Source organism: Eublepharis macularius, chromosome 1, assembly GCF_028583425.1.
Source record: "Eublepharis macularius isolate TG4126 chromosome 1, MPM_Emac_v1.0, whole genome shotgun sequence".
NCBI lineage: Eukaryota > Metazoa > Chordata > Lepidosauria > Squamata > Eublepharidae > Eublepharis > Eublepharis macularius.
In genome coordinates this window covers 128,995,872-129,010,338 of record NC_072790.1, presented here as the reverse complement: position 1 = coordinate 129,010,338, position 14,467 = coordinate 128,995,872, and the positions used below count along the sequence as shown (strand labels likewise).

Below are 14,467 nucleotides of genomic sequence, written 5' to 3'. Positions count from 1 at the left end.
GTCAAATTGCTTATGTTTTGTTTCAACAGTGTTTCAGCTCTGTGTCAGATTTCTCTCTTTTCAAATTTCTGCAATCTATACTCTATGTTATTGTTTATTCAGTATCTCAGCTGTTGATCATATTGAACTACATTGGGTAATCCACCTTGAGTCTTGGTGAGAAAGGTGGACCATAAATAACAAATACAATAAATAAAAAGTAGGAGAGTGTGAGAGTCACAAGAGTTCTTGCTTAAAAGAGCCAGTTTGGTGTAGTGGTTAAGAGCGGCGGGACTCTAATCTGGAGAACCAGCTTTGATTCCCCACTCCTCCACTTGCAGCCAGCTGGGGGACCTTGGGTCAGTCACAGCTTCTAGGAGCTCTCTCAGCCCCACCCACCTCACAGGGTGATTGTTCTGGGGATAATAATAACATACTTTGTAAACCGCTCTGAGTGGGCATTAAATTGTCCTGAAGGGAAGTATATAAAGCCAATGTTGTTGTTGTTGTTGTTGTTACAAAAGAGTAGGTTTCCCTCAGATACAACACACACACACGATTCCTCAGCCCTATCAAAGACTGGAGCCAGCTGCAGCCAGCTTTGAAGTTTGAATTTAAAGCTCCTGAGACTGGGAGACAGGGAGTCTCCCCCATCCCAGCTGAAGCCAGGGAAGCCCCAAAACGGGCTTTAAACTTCAGCTGGAGGCGGAGGATATCCCTCTCCCAGCTGAAGCCCGGGGAAGCCCCCCAAAGGCCTTTAAACTTCAACCGCCTCCCACCTGAAGCATGGGAAGTGCCCACCCCGCTTATTTCACCCAGTGGGAAAGGGAGGAAAGAACCCCCTCCTCCATCTCCCATCGGGTGAAATAAGTGGGGTGGGAGTTTCGGTGTGCAACGAGTCTTCATGGAGCATACTGAAGCGGGTTGATAAGTGATTTCTAAAGTGGCTTGCTGCTTTGGAAATTGCTTATTTCCGACTCTTTCCTGCTTCGGAAATTCCGAAGCAGGAAAACTGAATCTTTCTGGTGTGCATACCTTACTGACCATTTCTACACCTGCATAGTTTTATGTAGTTCTCATTAAAGGATTTAATATAGGATTATAAGAATGGGTACATCAGGTAAAACAACAGCTACCAAAAATGAAATAAGAAAAATTGACCAATGGCAGTTTTTGACTCATAGCAGCATTTCTCTGATGTGATTTCACAGATGTCACATATTCAATATTTCTATAAATGATCCAGATGAGGGTGTAAAGGGATTACTGTAATCCTGGGTTGTATCAACAAAGGTATAACATCCAAATCACAGGATGTCATTATCCCACTATATACCATGTTGAGCAGGCCCCACCTGGAGTATTGTGTACAGTTCTGGAGGCTTCACTTCAAAAAGGTTGTGGACAAATTGGAACGTATGCAGAGGAGAGCAACCAGGATGATCAAGGGCCTGGAGACCAAGCCCTATGAGGAAAGACTGAGGGACCTGGGAAAGTTCAGTTTGGAGAAGAGGAGATTGGGGGGGAGACATGATTGTTCTCTTTAAGTATTTAAAAGGCTGTTGCTTAAGGAAAGGAAAGGTGGTGTTACTGTTGGCAACAGAGGATAGGACTCAAAAGAATGGGTTTAAACTACAGGAGGGAAGGTACTGGCTGGACATTAGGAAAAGCTTTTTCACGTTAAGAATAATCCAGAAGTGCAATCAGCTGCCTAGGGATGTGATAGGTCACCACCAGGGGTCATTTCGTAGAAAAAGACCTGCAGGAACTCATTAGCATTTACCACACACCCTGACATCACCGGAAGGGTGTCAGAAGGCAACACCCACCCCTCAGGGCCCTTTCCCCAAAAATCTCCAGGTATTTCCTGAAAATAAAGCAGAATGAACTCAAAGCGGCTTACCCTCCTCTGGAGAGCCAGCCCCAGCAGCCCCACTTGCACGGACACACTCACTCACTCACTAGTCACAAATGAAAATAAAGCAGCAGAATGAATTGAAGCAGCTTACCCTCCTTTGGAGATCCAAGCCCAGCAGCCCAGCTTGCACTCATTCACTCCCTCCCTCACTCACTCTCTCACGAGTCACCAGTGAAAATAAAGCGGCAGAATGAATTGAAGCAGCTTAGCCTCCTTTGGAGGGGAGGCAGAGGGGAGGAAAAGGAATCACATGGGTGGGGCCACAACCCACGTGGCCACTTTTCAGCACTACCGGAATGCCGTTCTGGCGCTTTCCCCCTCCAAATGAGCCCTGGGTCCCCCCTCATTGGGAGTCTTCAAGGAACGGCTGGATGAAAACTTGTTGGGTATGCTTCAGGCTGTTCCAGCATTGGGCAGGGGGTTGGACTAGATAATCTGTAAGACCCCTTCCAGCTCTATGATTCTATATTAAGCAGAGCATTCTTAAACTATGAGATAACCCCAGACATCATCTTGGAAATGTTAATTAAATAAGAATTTAATATAAATATGAAAAAATGAAATGTTTGAAGGGGCTTGTTGCCTCTTTTGATGCTATAGTTTCCAGCATGCAACTAGAATAGGTATAAATAAATATTCTGCAATTTGACTAAGCACATTTTTCATGTCAAAGGTATGTGTTTCATACAGATGCATGCATTTAACACACACATTTCCCTCCCCATTATGAAACAGTAAAAATTATTTAGCTATAAAAATAGCTAAAAAAGTGTTTCTGCTGTTCTTTTCAGGTTATTCCAGAAGACAGGATATAACAAAAACATGCACGACGGTGCACAGACATTGTACAGGCAGTACACAAAACAGACTTCTCTAACTGAGACGTTGTGTGATGTCACTAAATGCCCTAGCACTGCAACCTGACAGCAGTGTTGGTACACATCAAAGTTAGGGTCACATTGTATCATCACTGTATAGGTTGCTGGGCATGTCCATTTTTGTACCCAACAAAAATAATCAGCAGACTGCTAAAACCCAGAAAGGGTTTAAAACAAGAATCACAAGTTTCTGACTTGGCCCCAATTCATCAGATTTCCTCTGACAGAAAAAAATATTGGACAAAGAGCTGAAGAGGACATAAAGATGGCTGTCTGAAAGCTGAAGATATATACACATTGGTTATATAATATTATGCAGCATGAATGGAACTCACCATGCAAAAAGTCATGTGAACAATTCACAGCAGTCATCTCAGAAATCCAGGTAACTGGAATGTCTTTGGGTTTGGTACTGCCTACTACCACCAAGTCAGCATCATGAAGCTAAAAGCAAGTTGGGAGAAGGAAAATACAATGGATAAAGCTTTTAGTTAAAAGATAAAATTCAGTATATATTTCCAGGTTGATGCACAACATTGATTTTTAATCAACTTAATCCACTTTAATCAGAAAAGTTTGTATGAAGAAACTATGTATGTATGTGCATTACTGTCAGGTAATGCACAAAGAATCCTTAAAAAAAAGGTTATTTTTCTGTTTTGCCAAGTGAATGTTCAAGAAAGTAAAAAAAAAACCCTATGAGGTCTAATTAAATAATTAATAAATAATTAACTGACATGGTGTTAGTATAGTTCACATGTAATGACAAATCATAGTTTGTTTTTTGTGGAGTAAGCCTGGGGGGGGGGTCTTGTGTTCATGTACTCCCCCCACCCCACCCCCGCACGGCTCAGAAAATAATGATTTTCACTTGCATACCAAACTCTGGTTTGTGTTTATGGCTAGGCCACAAACAATGATTTTTTTCTTTCCTATACACCAAGATTACTCTACTGCTTGGAATCCTAGTTTCCAGAGAACAGAGTATTTCATAGTTTGCAGTTTGTCTGAACGCACTGAGCTTCCTTATACTGAGTCAGGCCATTGGTCAATTGAGGTCAGTATCGTCTACTCTGACTGGTAGCAGGTCTCCAGGGTCTCAGGCAGAGGTTTTTCACATCACTTGTTGTCTGATTCTTTCAACTGAAGATAAGAGGGGTTGAACCTGGAACCTTCTGCATGCAAAGCAGAAGCCATGGCCCTTCCCAGTCTCTATGACAACAAACAATGTCTTACCACTAAAGAGAAAATTATTTATTTTTGAACTGTGTGTGACAGCAGAGAGAAGGGAATGTGTGAGCATAAGGAGCCCCCACATTCTTTACTGTAATGACAAACTATAATTTATCAGTACATAAGAACAACACGTGTTTTCTTTGACCTATCTTCCAATGCATGTACCAGAGTACTGAATGGTTATGAGAATTTGGTGGTGAAGGAAAGTGCTGTCAAGTCATAGCTGATGTATGGCAACCCCTGCTGGGGTTTTCAAGGCTAACAGACTAACAGAACTGGTTTGCCACTGACTGTCTCTGCAACCCTGCTCTTCTTTGGAGGTCTCCCTTCCCATAACTAACCAAAACTGACCGTGTTTGCTTCTGAGATCTGATGAGACTGGGCTTGTCTGGGCTATTCAGGTCAGTGCTATGAAAATTGAAACTTTCAAAAAAATATTTCGTCACCGTATCCCTCCTTTCTCCAGCCCACCCAACCATGTGGTTGTTACGTGCATGGATCCCATGAACCCAGGAATGATCTTTCTGGTGGATGGAAGAGGTAGTATGAACATTTATACATGGATTGGTTGGATACATGCTACTGAATTTAGAAAACATTTTTCCATAAATATAACTAGACTGTAAATCATGGGAGAAGAAGCGTGACATATTATGAAAATCTTAAAGGATGACTTTCATCATAGAGTGGAATTGTCAGTTCTGCTAAAGAACTGTCATATAGAGTGGAATTGTCAATCCTGGTAAAGGACCTAACTTTGGATCTTTTCTTCAGCATCAGCTACACATCTGTTTCTGTGACTTTATCCAAAGTTGAATAACACAATGGATCATTATGTGGTAGGATGATCCTCTCCTCACCAATATAGTACAATTTTTGTATCCCCAAACTACATCTTGATATCATGAAGCTTGCACACTTAATCAGCCCTACTACTTGTTATGTCTTGTGCTACATAGAGAGCAATTCATAGTCATCTCCCTTTCTTCCCTGTAAAGATCAGATAGTTAATACTTACCCATTTACTTTTAAATAATCTTAAATACTGAAAATATGGTAGGAGAGTTTCCCCAATTCCTTGCTATATTAGCTCCATAATAACATCCTTCCTGAAACTATAGAGTAAAATTAGCATGAAAGATTAACAGTGCAAAATTAATCCAGTGTGAGCCCACTGAGTGCATTGGGCTTAGGATGGAGTAACTTTGCATAGGATTGCACTGTAAATCTTCATTTTTGAATGGGTTTCCTTGATTGTCTTTTTGTACACCCATCTTCAGTCTCAACTGCTAAGAACTGATTGGTCCACATTACTGGGGTTAAGCTGTTACCCTTTCCCTATACTTGGAAGTTTTATATATTCAAAAAGAAATAGGACCAGTAGGATTTTCTATTTTCTGCTCACTGTCTATATGAGACACACATGCAAGCAGTAATTGCTCTAGGATGAGGGAAGGGCTATATGAAGTCTGTGCCTTTTTGGATCCTAGGAATATGTATGTTCATATTTATTTTATCTTACAAAATTTATATCCTGTTTTTCTGTCCTCATGAGAGTCACTAACGTTGCTAACAAATTAAAACATATATAATAAAAATCACATCTTAAAAATAATTAAAACCAACAAAATCCACATCATAAAACATAATAAAAACATAAAAGCAATTAAAACATTGAATAGGAAGGAAGGATCACTGAGGAACACCAAATGAAACAAAAATGTCCACTGGAGAATGGTGTCAACAAAAGAAGACAGACAAGACTCCCTGGGAGAATATTCCAGAGTTTTGGTGCCACTACTGAATACCCTGTCCCGAGTTGCCACCTGCCTAATCTCAGAAGATTGGGGCACCTGAAGCAGGACCTCTGGTGATGACCCTAGTGGTCAGGTAGGTCCATAAGGACGTAGTTTGGGTATGTTGGCCCTAAACTCTATAGGGCTTTAAAGGTCAACACTAGCACCTTGAATTGTGCCCAGAAACAGATTGAGAACCAGTGTAGATGAGCCAGGACTGGAGCGATATGATCCCTATGACCAACTCCAGTCAACACCCTGGCTGCAGCATTCAGCACTCATTGAAGTTTCTGAACACTTTTCAAGGATAGCCCCACACAGAGTGCACTGCAGAAATCTAATCGAGATGTAACCAGGGCATGTACCACAGCAGTCAGATTTTTTCTGCCCAGTAAAGGCTGTAGTTGGCTTACTGGCCAAAGCTGGTAAAAGGCATTCCTTACCAAAGCTGCTGCCACTTGCTTATCCTCCCTCCTTTTTTCCACTCCTTGTATCTGATGAATGGAGCTTTGACTCTCAACATCTCATACTCTGGAAATCTAGTTGGTCTATAAGGTGCTACTAGACTTGAATCTTGCTCACTTGCTTATCCAGCAGTAGGCCAGGGTCCAAGTGAACCCACAGACTACAGACCTGTTCCTTCAAAGAGAATGCAACTCCATCCAGAAAGGGTGACACCTTAAAGCCTGAGTCAGACATTCGGCTCACCAGAAGCACTTCTGTCTGGTCAGGATTAAGCTTGTTTATTAGCATGCAAAACTGCCTCCAGGCACCTGTTCATGGTTTCCACAGCTTCCTTGGGATTATGTAGATGAGTGAGATAGAGCTGAGTGTCATAAGCATATTAGTTACAATCCAGCCCAAATCTCTGGATGACTTCACCCAGCAGTTTCATGGAGTTGGTAAAGACAACAGGGGCCAAAGATGGAATCTTACAGGACCCACACAGGCCTAACGGCTGTTAGTAAAACCCTATTTGACAATTCCACCCAAGCCATGCAGCAAAGAAAGGAATGTACTGAAGTATGCTTTTTTAAAGCTATTTTATCGTGTTGGAGGATTTTTAATTCTTCTTTGATATGGTTTCATTTAATAAGAATTTTGCTTAAGAGTAATAAGTTTTACATGAGAAACTGCCTAGATTGCTTGGTTACAAAAACCTTAAGCCCAGAACATATTCACTTTCCCATGCAGCATGAATTATTTCAGGCTTTCATAGCAGACTATTTTAGGATGCTGGATCTAGAGCTGCCTACCTCCCAATATAATTACAAATGGGCTGTTGGAGAAAGAGCTCTTAAATCGACCGGGCTTGGATTCCCATGGAGTGCACTTGGGAATGTAAAAGTGGTAAAGTGGTGAGAAAACAAAGAACTCAAAAGTGTAGCTATTTCTATTATGGCCAGCACTTCTGCTACTGCTTTAACTAATCTGCTGAATGTTTATATCATAGCCGTGACAGAGGAGACGCAGTATGCACAGCAACTGAATGATGGCAATGGAAGAGGAACAGTGCTATTCTATTGCCATGATTTATGTGATTAAGTATTTTTGCATTTACTAAAACAAAACACTCAATAACAACACTAACTTTATAATTTCCTCCCGTAAGACACTGACAGTCTGTGGTTGGAGGAGTGGATTGCTTGTTTCTCATGCCAAAACCACACAAAAATGTTTGCATGTAACAAAGAATGTTCTAGCCTAGCATAAGCTCTGGTCTAATTATTTTTCACTGTTGGCCTAATGACATTTACCACTGTTGGCCTAATCTAATGGGAAATTCTCCCCTGTACTTTCCCTTCATTTCCACAGTGCTTCAATAGGTGAAGTCCCTAATGGATATTCTTCCAACTGTTGTAATAACTTGGTATATTCATGTTCTACTGAAATATAATTTGTTTGTAAAATGAAAAAAGAAAACCCCAAAACTTAGGCAAAGGTCAAGTGAAAACACAACTGACTCAGCCAACTGCTTTTATGTTCACAAATACAGAACCTAAACACATCATAATAACTTGTGCCATAAAGTGACACCACTCCAGCAGTAAAGTTGGATGCCTGTCTGCATCCCACAGAAGATGCATGCAAGATCAGACCTTAACACCTGACTTAAAGAATCTGCTTTCCATTCTTCTCTTTTTAAATTTTTTAACATCCAGCTTGACAAACAGTTTTGGTGAGTTCAAAATCTTGTACAATGTTTTGTGTGAATTTGATTGGTCATAATAAAAGGTATTACATGGATTTCATCATTACTGTAAGCCATCTTGACTGTTAATTTTAAAATTGAAAGGCAGGATATAAATATTCTAATATATAATTAATAGGATTTCTCAGATAACTCTACCTTGCTTACATGCATTTCCTTTCTGTTGCTGTTCCTTCCCTGCTCAACTATCTACACTTGGCATATTATCATACTATCATACAATTTATACTAATTTCTTATGATCAGCTGATTAATCATAACAAGCAAACTGAAACTGATACCAATTTAACTGCCTGGTCTTACACTAAAGAGTCCTAAGAATTTTAGGTTAGTGAAGGCCCTGCTAACATTCCTAATAACAACATTCACAGAAGTTCTAAAAGGGCCTGGGGGCAGGAAATGACTATTAACTGCTTTAAATATGTGTATATGTAGATATACTCACTGTCCTTTTCCCAACTATGTCCATTTGCTTGGTATCTTTGCAAGATGATAGAGATCTTCCATGTAATATGCTGGTACGGTCTAGCCAGGATTATAATCTGTTCTTCCCACTGCTGCTTGATCTGGCAGCAGAAAAAATTCTAAAAATCGCTGGCATTGTATGTGATGCAACATCACTACTAGGGAAAACTCAGAAATGACATCACTTCACTCTAGCAGTTACTAGAAACTCTATGGTTTCACCACAATTTCTAGTGGTTCCCAGAGCAATGTCACTTTGTTTTCCCCAAAAGTGACATCACGCTGCTCATGATGCCAGCACTCCTCATGTCCCTGCCCCCCCAGCTGGGTACCAGCCATTTGCTGGCAACTCTAAGTCTGACCCATGTAGAGTAACCTTTTTGCTTGTCCCATTGCATGAGATTCATGCATTTCCATAACATGTGTTCCCTCAAAAATAAACCCTACTCCTAACTGGGAAGGGGTTTTGGCACTCTAACGCAAAGGCTACACCACTTCCCAACACTGCTTCCCAATACTGCTTAAGTAAGAATACTTACTCAATAAAAATTAATGTGCAACAAGAAGCCTCTTTAGACAAACCATTCATTGTTTGGCAGAAAGCACAGACAATCGGGGACGGGGGGGAAGCTGCACAAATCTCACTAAACTCTCAGATAGTTGTCATTTTTTAGTTATGACAGGAGTTAGACAGGAGTTTTAATCATTCTGTAAACTCAGTATTACAATATTTTTTTTACCCAGAAGACTTTGAATGAGCTGCCCAGTAGTCTAGTCTATTACACCTAAAACTATGTTAGAGGTGGATGGGCCAATGAAACAATCAAGTTCACCCCCCTGAAAACATACCATATGGCTTCCAAATGGACAGCAAATCTGATACAAAGCAGACACTTCAGGTAATTACACCCAAATGCTATAAGAAGATAAGAGAAGTGCTAACATGCGAGCAAAGGATAACTAGTTGCATGTTGTAGAATTGGTTTCAAGTGTCATTAATGAGATCACAATGCAAAGAAAGAAATAAAGTCACACAAAACAAACTATCACTTAAGCAACATCTTAGGAACAGAGGAGATAGAACTCTCTCTAGACTCAAACATCTCTCTAGTATTTTCTTTCTCCAGTCTGGGGAAGGTTAATGCCAATAAATACTCTGACACTTTAGCTAACAGCAGAATACAAACTACCTCAAATGAGATTTAAACTGAAGTAGGCTTAGAAGAAACGCCCACTCCCAAGATAAAAGTCTAAATTCTAAGAAGAGTAATGCAGGCACTGTAAGCCAAATATGCAATGATAATGACACACCATAAGGGTATATTTCATATAACTGCACAGCCTTCCTACGTGGAAGGTTGCATAAATACTGCTTTCCTCTAGAGTTGGAATCAGTTTCTAAAAAAGACACTGTAAAAACCCCATGATCAAATTTAGAAGCTTCTATTTGTAAAGTTAAAATATTAATGGGTATAATGAGGGCAGATTTTTGCTAAGATTGATGTAGGCAGATTTTAGGTTAATAAGTATATGGCAACTTGAAAATATAAGGAATAATGGACTATGATCAGAAACAGAAATAAATAATTTCAAAACAAGGAAAAAATTTAGTCATCTTAGCCATTGAAGCTTTATATTCTGATTTAACTTTACCTGGATTTTGTAGATGGGACATGGTTTCAGTCTTCTCTAGCCAGGAATACACAGTAGCCCACAAGTGACACTGAACCAAGTGTGGATTTTTCTTTATATGTCCATTGAGTAGTTCTCATGTTAGATTCCACGTCTCTACAGCTGAATACACGATTGAAACCCCCACACTGATCCAGATACTATTCCCTGGTTTCATTTGTCAAATGAATGCAAATTGGCTGTTTCTTACACACTGGTGTAGCAAGTGGCTCCTCTGTACGTGTATTCACTGTAACATGTGATCAGGGACACTGTGTCTATAGGCTGGATCCAGCCATCAGTCAGCAGAAGGTGATGACAGTCACTGTCCATCCTTCTTTGCTTTCCTCTCCCTCAGAAGCCATTTCCCACCCCAGGATAGTTGATTCCCGGGGTCACGGGACTCATATGGAATAACAGCCATGTGGATCAGTGGGCTGTGATGAGCTTGGGAGAAATGGGACAAAATCATCCTTCCAGTCTCTTCTATCAGTGCAAATGCCTCTTCTGTGAGCAGACGGCCACTGATGGATAAAGCAGGAGGAGCAATTTTTGTTGCCTCCCCCTACTCATTGCAGCCCACCAATCTGCGTGGCTACTACTCCACATGGGTCCTGTGACCCTAGGAATCAACTGTTCTAGGGTCAGAAACTGGGGTGGGTGGGTTTAAAAGTGAAGACACACAATACCTTGGGGAATTTTACAATTCTTGACAGCACAAATCATTGGATCCAACCCTTTATCTGTTAAATACCCACTAGCATGTTCCTTGTTGGGAACAGGATCAGAGAATGTGTTTCAAAAGCAAGTAAAGTCATTCAGTGTATTTTTCGATAACATTTCTCAGGGTGTTGGCAGGCTCCTCGGCTGTGGCGCTGGCGGGTCACTAGCGGTCCCTCTCCTGGGAAGGTTCCTGCTCAGGCCACCCAGACCGCCTGGTGGGTCTGGCCGAGGCCTCCCAGTCCCCTGGTGGATGCTCCCTCAAGGCCTCAGCTCAGGTGTGGAGGTACACAATGGGGAAGAAAACCCTCTCCTCTGCAGTTGCCCCTTTTCCTGCCTGGAGGTCTGGTCCTTACTTCAGGGACAGAACCTCCACTTTCCTCCTTGGTCAGGAGCTCCTGTCCACCTTATATCCCTCCCTCCTAAGTGATAGCCCTCCCTCCACCCCAAAAGCCTGCCCCCAAAGCCAACCTCATGGCTCGAGCAATGGGCAGCCAGACGGCTCACCCCCGTGGCCAATCCCGGGGCTTTGCCTCGGCCATCCTGGCTTCCTGCTGCTCGGCCCGCCTCCCTTCAAGCTCTCCCAGCACCTCCCCCCACTCCCAGCCGGAAGGGGCTGATGCCCCTCAGGGAACGCCATCCGTGGCCACGGGCTTCCCTTGGCGGCGGCAAGGCTCTGGCTGACTTCTGGGTTATCGGCTCCCTCTGCTCTGCTGCTCAGCTGTTCGGTGCGGCCACGGCTTGGCTCTCCCGGCGTGCCTGCCTTCGGGACAGTGGGCGCTCCTGCCTGGCTGCTCCTGCACTCCTGGCGTTGCTGCTGGAGGCCCTCCAGACAGGCCCCACCGCGGGGTGAGAGTGTTGGGCCTGTGAGGGTGGGGGCTCCCAGTCCGAGCCGTGGCTCTGGCTCTGGACATAGGGATACGTGATCCAGTTTTTAAAGCTTGACATTTTCATTAAATAATAAAAAGCTTGGAATTTCCTAGCAAAGATCACTGAGACACTTCATCAGCATTTCATTAATACTTCGTTTACAACAGAATGCATAGAATTAGTGGTAGACTCCCTGAGTCTGCTACTCTACCAAGCATCCAGTTAGCAGTTACACAGAGCCAAGCTACAAGTGATGCCTGACACAAGTTGGACACGTGTCAGTTTCCTTCAAGTTTTGATGGGAAGTGTAGGCATCCAGTCTGACTTGCAGCTTGGCTCTCCATGTAAAAGCCCATTGAAATCAATTGAAGTTTGAGAGCAGTCAGTCTAACACATTAGAGCTTTGCTCTAATGCAGACCAATTGGAATGGGCAGCAGCAGCCCCGGCAACATTCTCAGCTCCTCTCAGCCCAGAAGGGTGAGGTGGCCACCGGCCAAGCTCGCACTGCCCTGGCCTGGCCAAGCCGCCACTAACCCAAGGCTGCTCTGCACAGATGCCAGCTTCCCAGCTCAGAAGCTCAGGTGCTAGAGGTCGGACAGAGCCCCTTGCCACTCTCCCCCCTGCAACCACAGCCCTGTCCCACTGCTGCTCTGCAGCCCAGCAAGGCAAGGCAAGGCAGACACCGGGTGAGATTGAGCTGCCAGCCAGGCCAAGAGGAGCCAGGAGCGCTGCTGAGACTGCGGCTGCCTATGCTCTCTTTGTGGCCGCCTCCAAGGTGCAGCGGTGGAATGAGGCCCAGCCAGCAGCATGAGCTTGCTCGGTGTCTGCCTCACCCTGCCGGGCCGAGTGGAGCCAGGAGCGAGGCCCTGTCTCACCACCACACTTTGAAGACGGCCACTGAGGGGGCGTGGGTAGCTGTGACCCCACTCTCGGCTCCACTCGGCCTGGCAGCGTGAGGCAGATGCCAGGCGGGCTTGTGTTGTTGGCTGGGCCCTGTTCCGGCCCCCACACCTCAGAGGCGGCCGCTGAGGGAGCGCAGGCAGCCGCAGCCTCAGTAGTGCTCCTGGCTTCTCTCAGCCATGAGCTGGCAACTCTAATATTTGCTGCTGCCAAATGTAACAGCAAAAGGGTGGTGGAATTAATTTTCCCATAGTCTTTCCCGATCCTAATATGATCTGTGCTGTCAGAGATGGCAACACTAATCGGCTGTCTTGCAAGAGAAAACAAGAGGTGATTCTCATACAGGGCAGCAGACACTGTGTCTTCCGCTAAGTGTGAAAATCTCTAGATTGGAGCCTCTCTTTTTTCAAAATGATACTGACCTAATAGGAATTCTTGAGTGATTTAAAAACTGCAGAAACGCAAGAGTTCAAAGACAGAAAAAGCAAATACAAAGATTATTAAAGGCTTGTCAGAAAAACTCTGCTTTATATAGAGCTTCCAAAACCTGCCACATTGGCCAGGTTAGTAGCTTTGGGGGGGGGGGGCACAGAGACCTGGCAAGCCTATCTGCTAACCTTCAGGAGGATCCTAGAGATCTCCTGAAAATTCAACTGACCTCCAGATATGGTTGCCAACTCTGGGTTGAGAAATTCCTGGAGATTTGGGGTACAACTTGGGGACCGCAGGGTTAAGGAAGGAAAGGGACCTTTGCTGGATATAACACCTTAAGAGTCCTCCTTCAAAATCAGCTATTTTCTCCAGGGGAACTGACTGCTGTAGTCTGGAAATCAGTTGTAATTCCAGGAGATCCCTAGGCCCCACCTAGAAGTTGGCAACCCTACCTCCAAACTACAGAGCTCAGTTTACCTGGAGAAAAAGCTGCTATGGTGGATTCTTTGGTATTATACATTGTTAAGGTCCATTACCTCCCCAAACTCCACCTTCCCTTAGGTCCAACCCTGTGTCTGTAGGAATTTCCCAGCCCAAAGTTGGCACCCCAATCAACAGGGCTTCCACACTGCAAGTTTCTCTTTTTTGAAAAATTGGCAATTTAATAGCATTATATCAATATACCGTTATACTAAAATAGGCACAAAGTTCTCTCAGTTCCTGGGTTTCACAAAAATAAAAAAAAGTCTCTAGCCCATTTCATTGTGGAGATACACTTTTTTCCATATATCTCCACAAGGAAAAGGGCTAGAGGCTTTTTTAAAAAAAAATGAAAGCTGGACATTCAAAGAACCTAGTGCATATTTTGGTATAATGGTATTGTTGATATAATGCTATTAAATTACTGATTAAAAAAAGAAAAACCCTCTGCAGTAGGGAGAGGAAATGGCTACTATGTGGGTAGGACCTGGAAAATCCAAACTTTTCCACCCACACAGCAGCCACCCAGGCTTTGCTGACATAGTTCCCGAAATGTCAGAGCAAAACTAGTTTCAGAAAGACCAGATAAAAACCGTGGAAACCCAGGAAATGCATAAATACACCATGATGCTGTAGAGAAACAGAAACTCTACTTCCCAACAGCTTCAAAATCAGGGCAAATAACTCATGTGGAAATACCCTCAATGTACAGTGTTAATCTATGTGGTAGTTTTCTTATTACCCCTGCTCTCTAGAGTCCAGTGCGATGACAGGGTGCTGCCTCAGTACTCCCTCATCCGTTACATCTCCAGTGGCACTGACCAAGCAGTTTAGGTTTGGTAAGTTTGTAAGTGGTCAATAAAGCTAAATATTAAAATAATCATGATGGGCAATGTGCTGCAGTTACAG

General features: G+C 43.3%; 1 protein-coding gene across 2 annotated transcripts in view; it reads right to left on the bottom strand.

Moving 5' to 3' along the window:
* Positions 1-14,467, bottom strand: part of MTHFD1L (methylenetetrahydrofolate dehydrogenase (NADP+ dependent) 1 like) — a 253,352-nt gene that overhangs the window by 222,057 nt on the left and 16,828 nt on the right. For both annotated transcript variants that reach the window (XM_054988191.1, XM_054988183.1), the window contains exon 8: positions 3,111-3,219. In XM_054988191.1, coding sequence (XP_054844166.1) covers positions 3,111-3,219 — 109 coding nt within the window. The remainder of the gene's footprint in view (positions 1-3,110; positions 3,220-14,467) is intronic.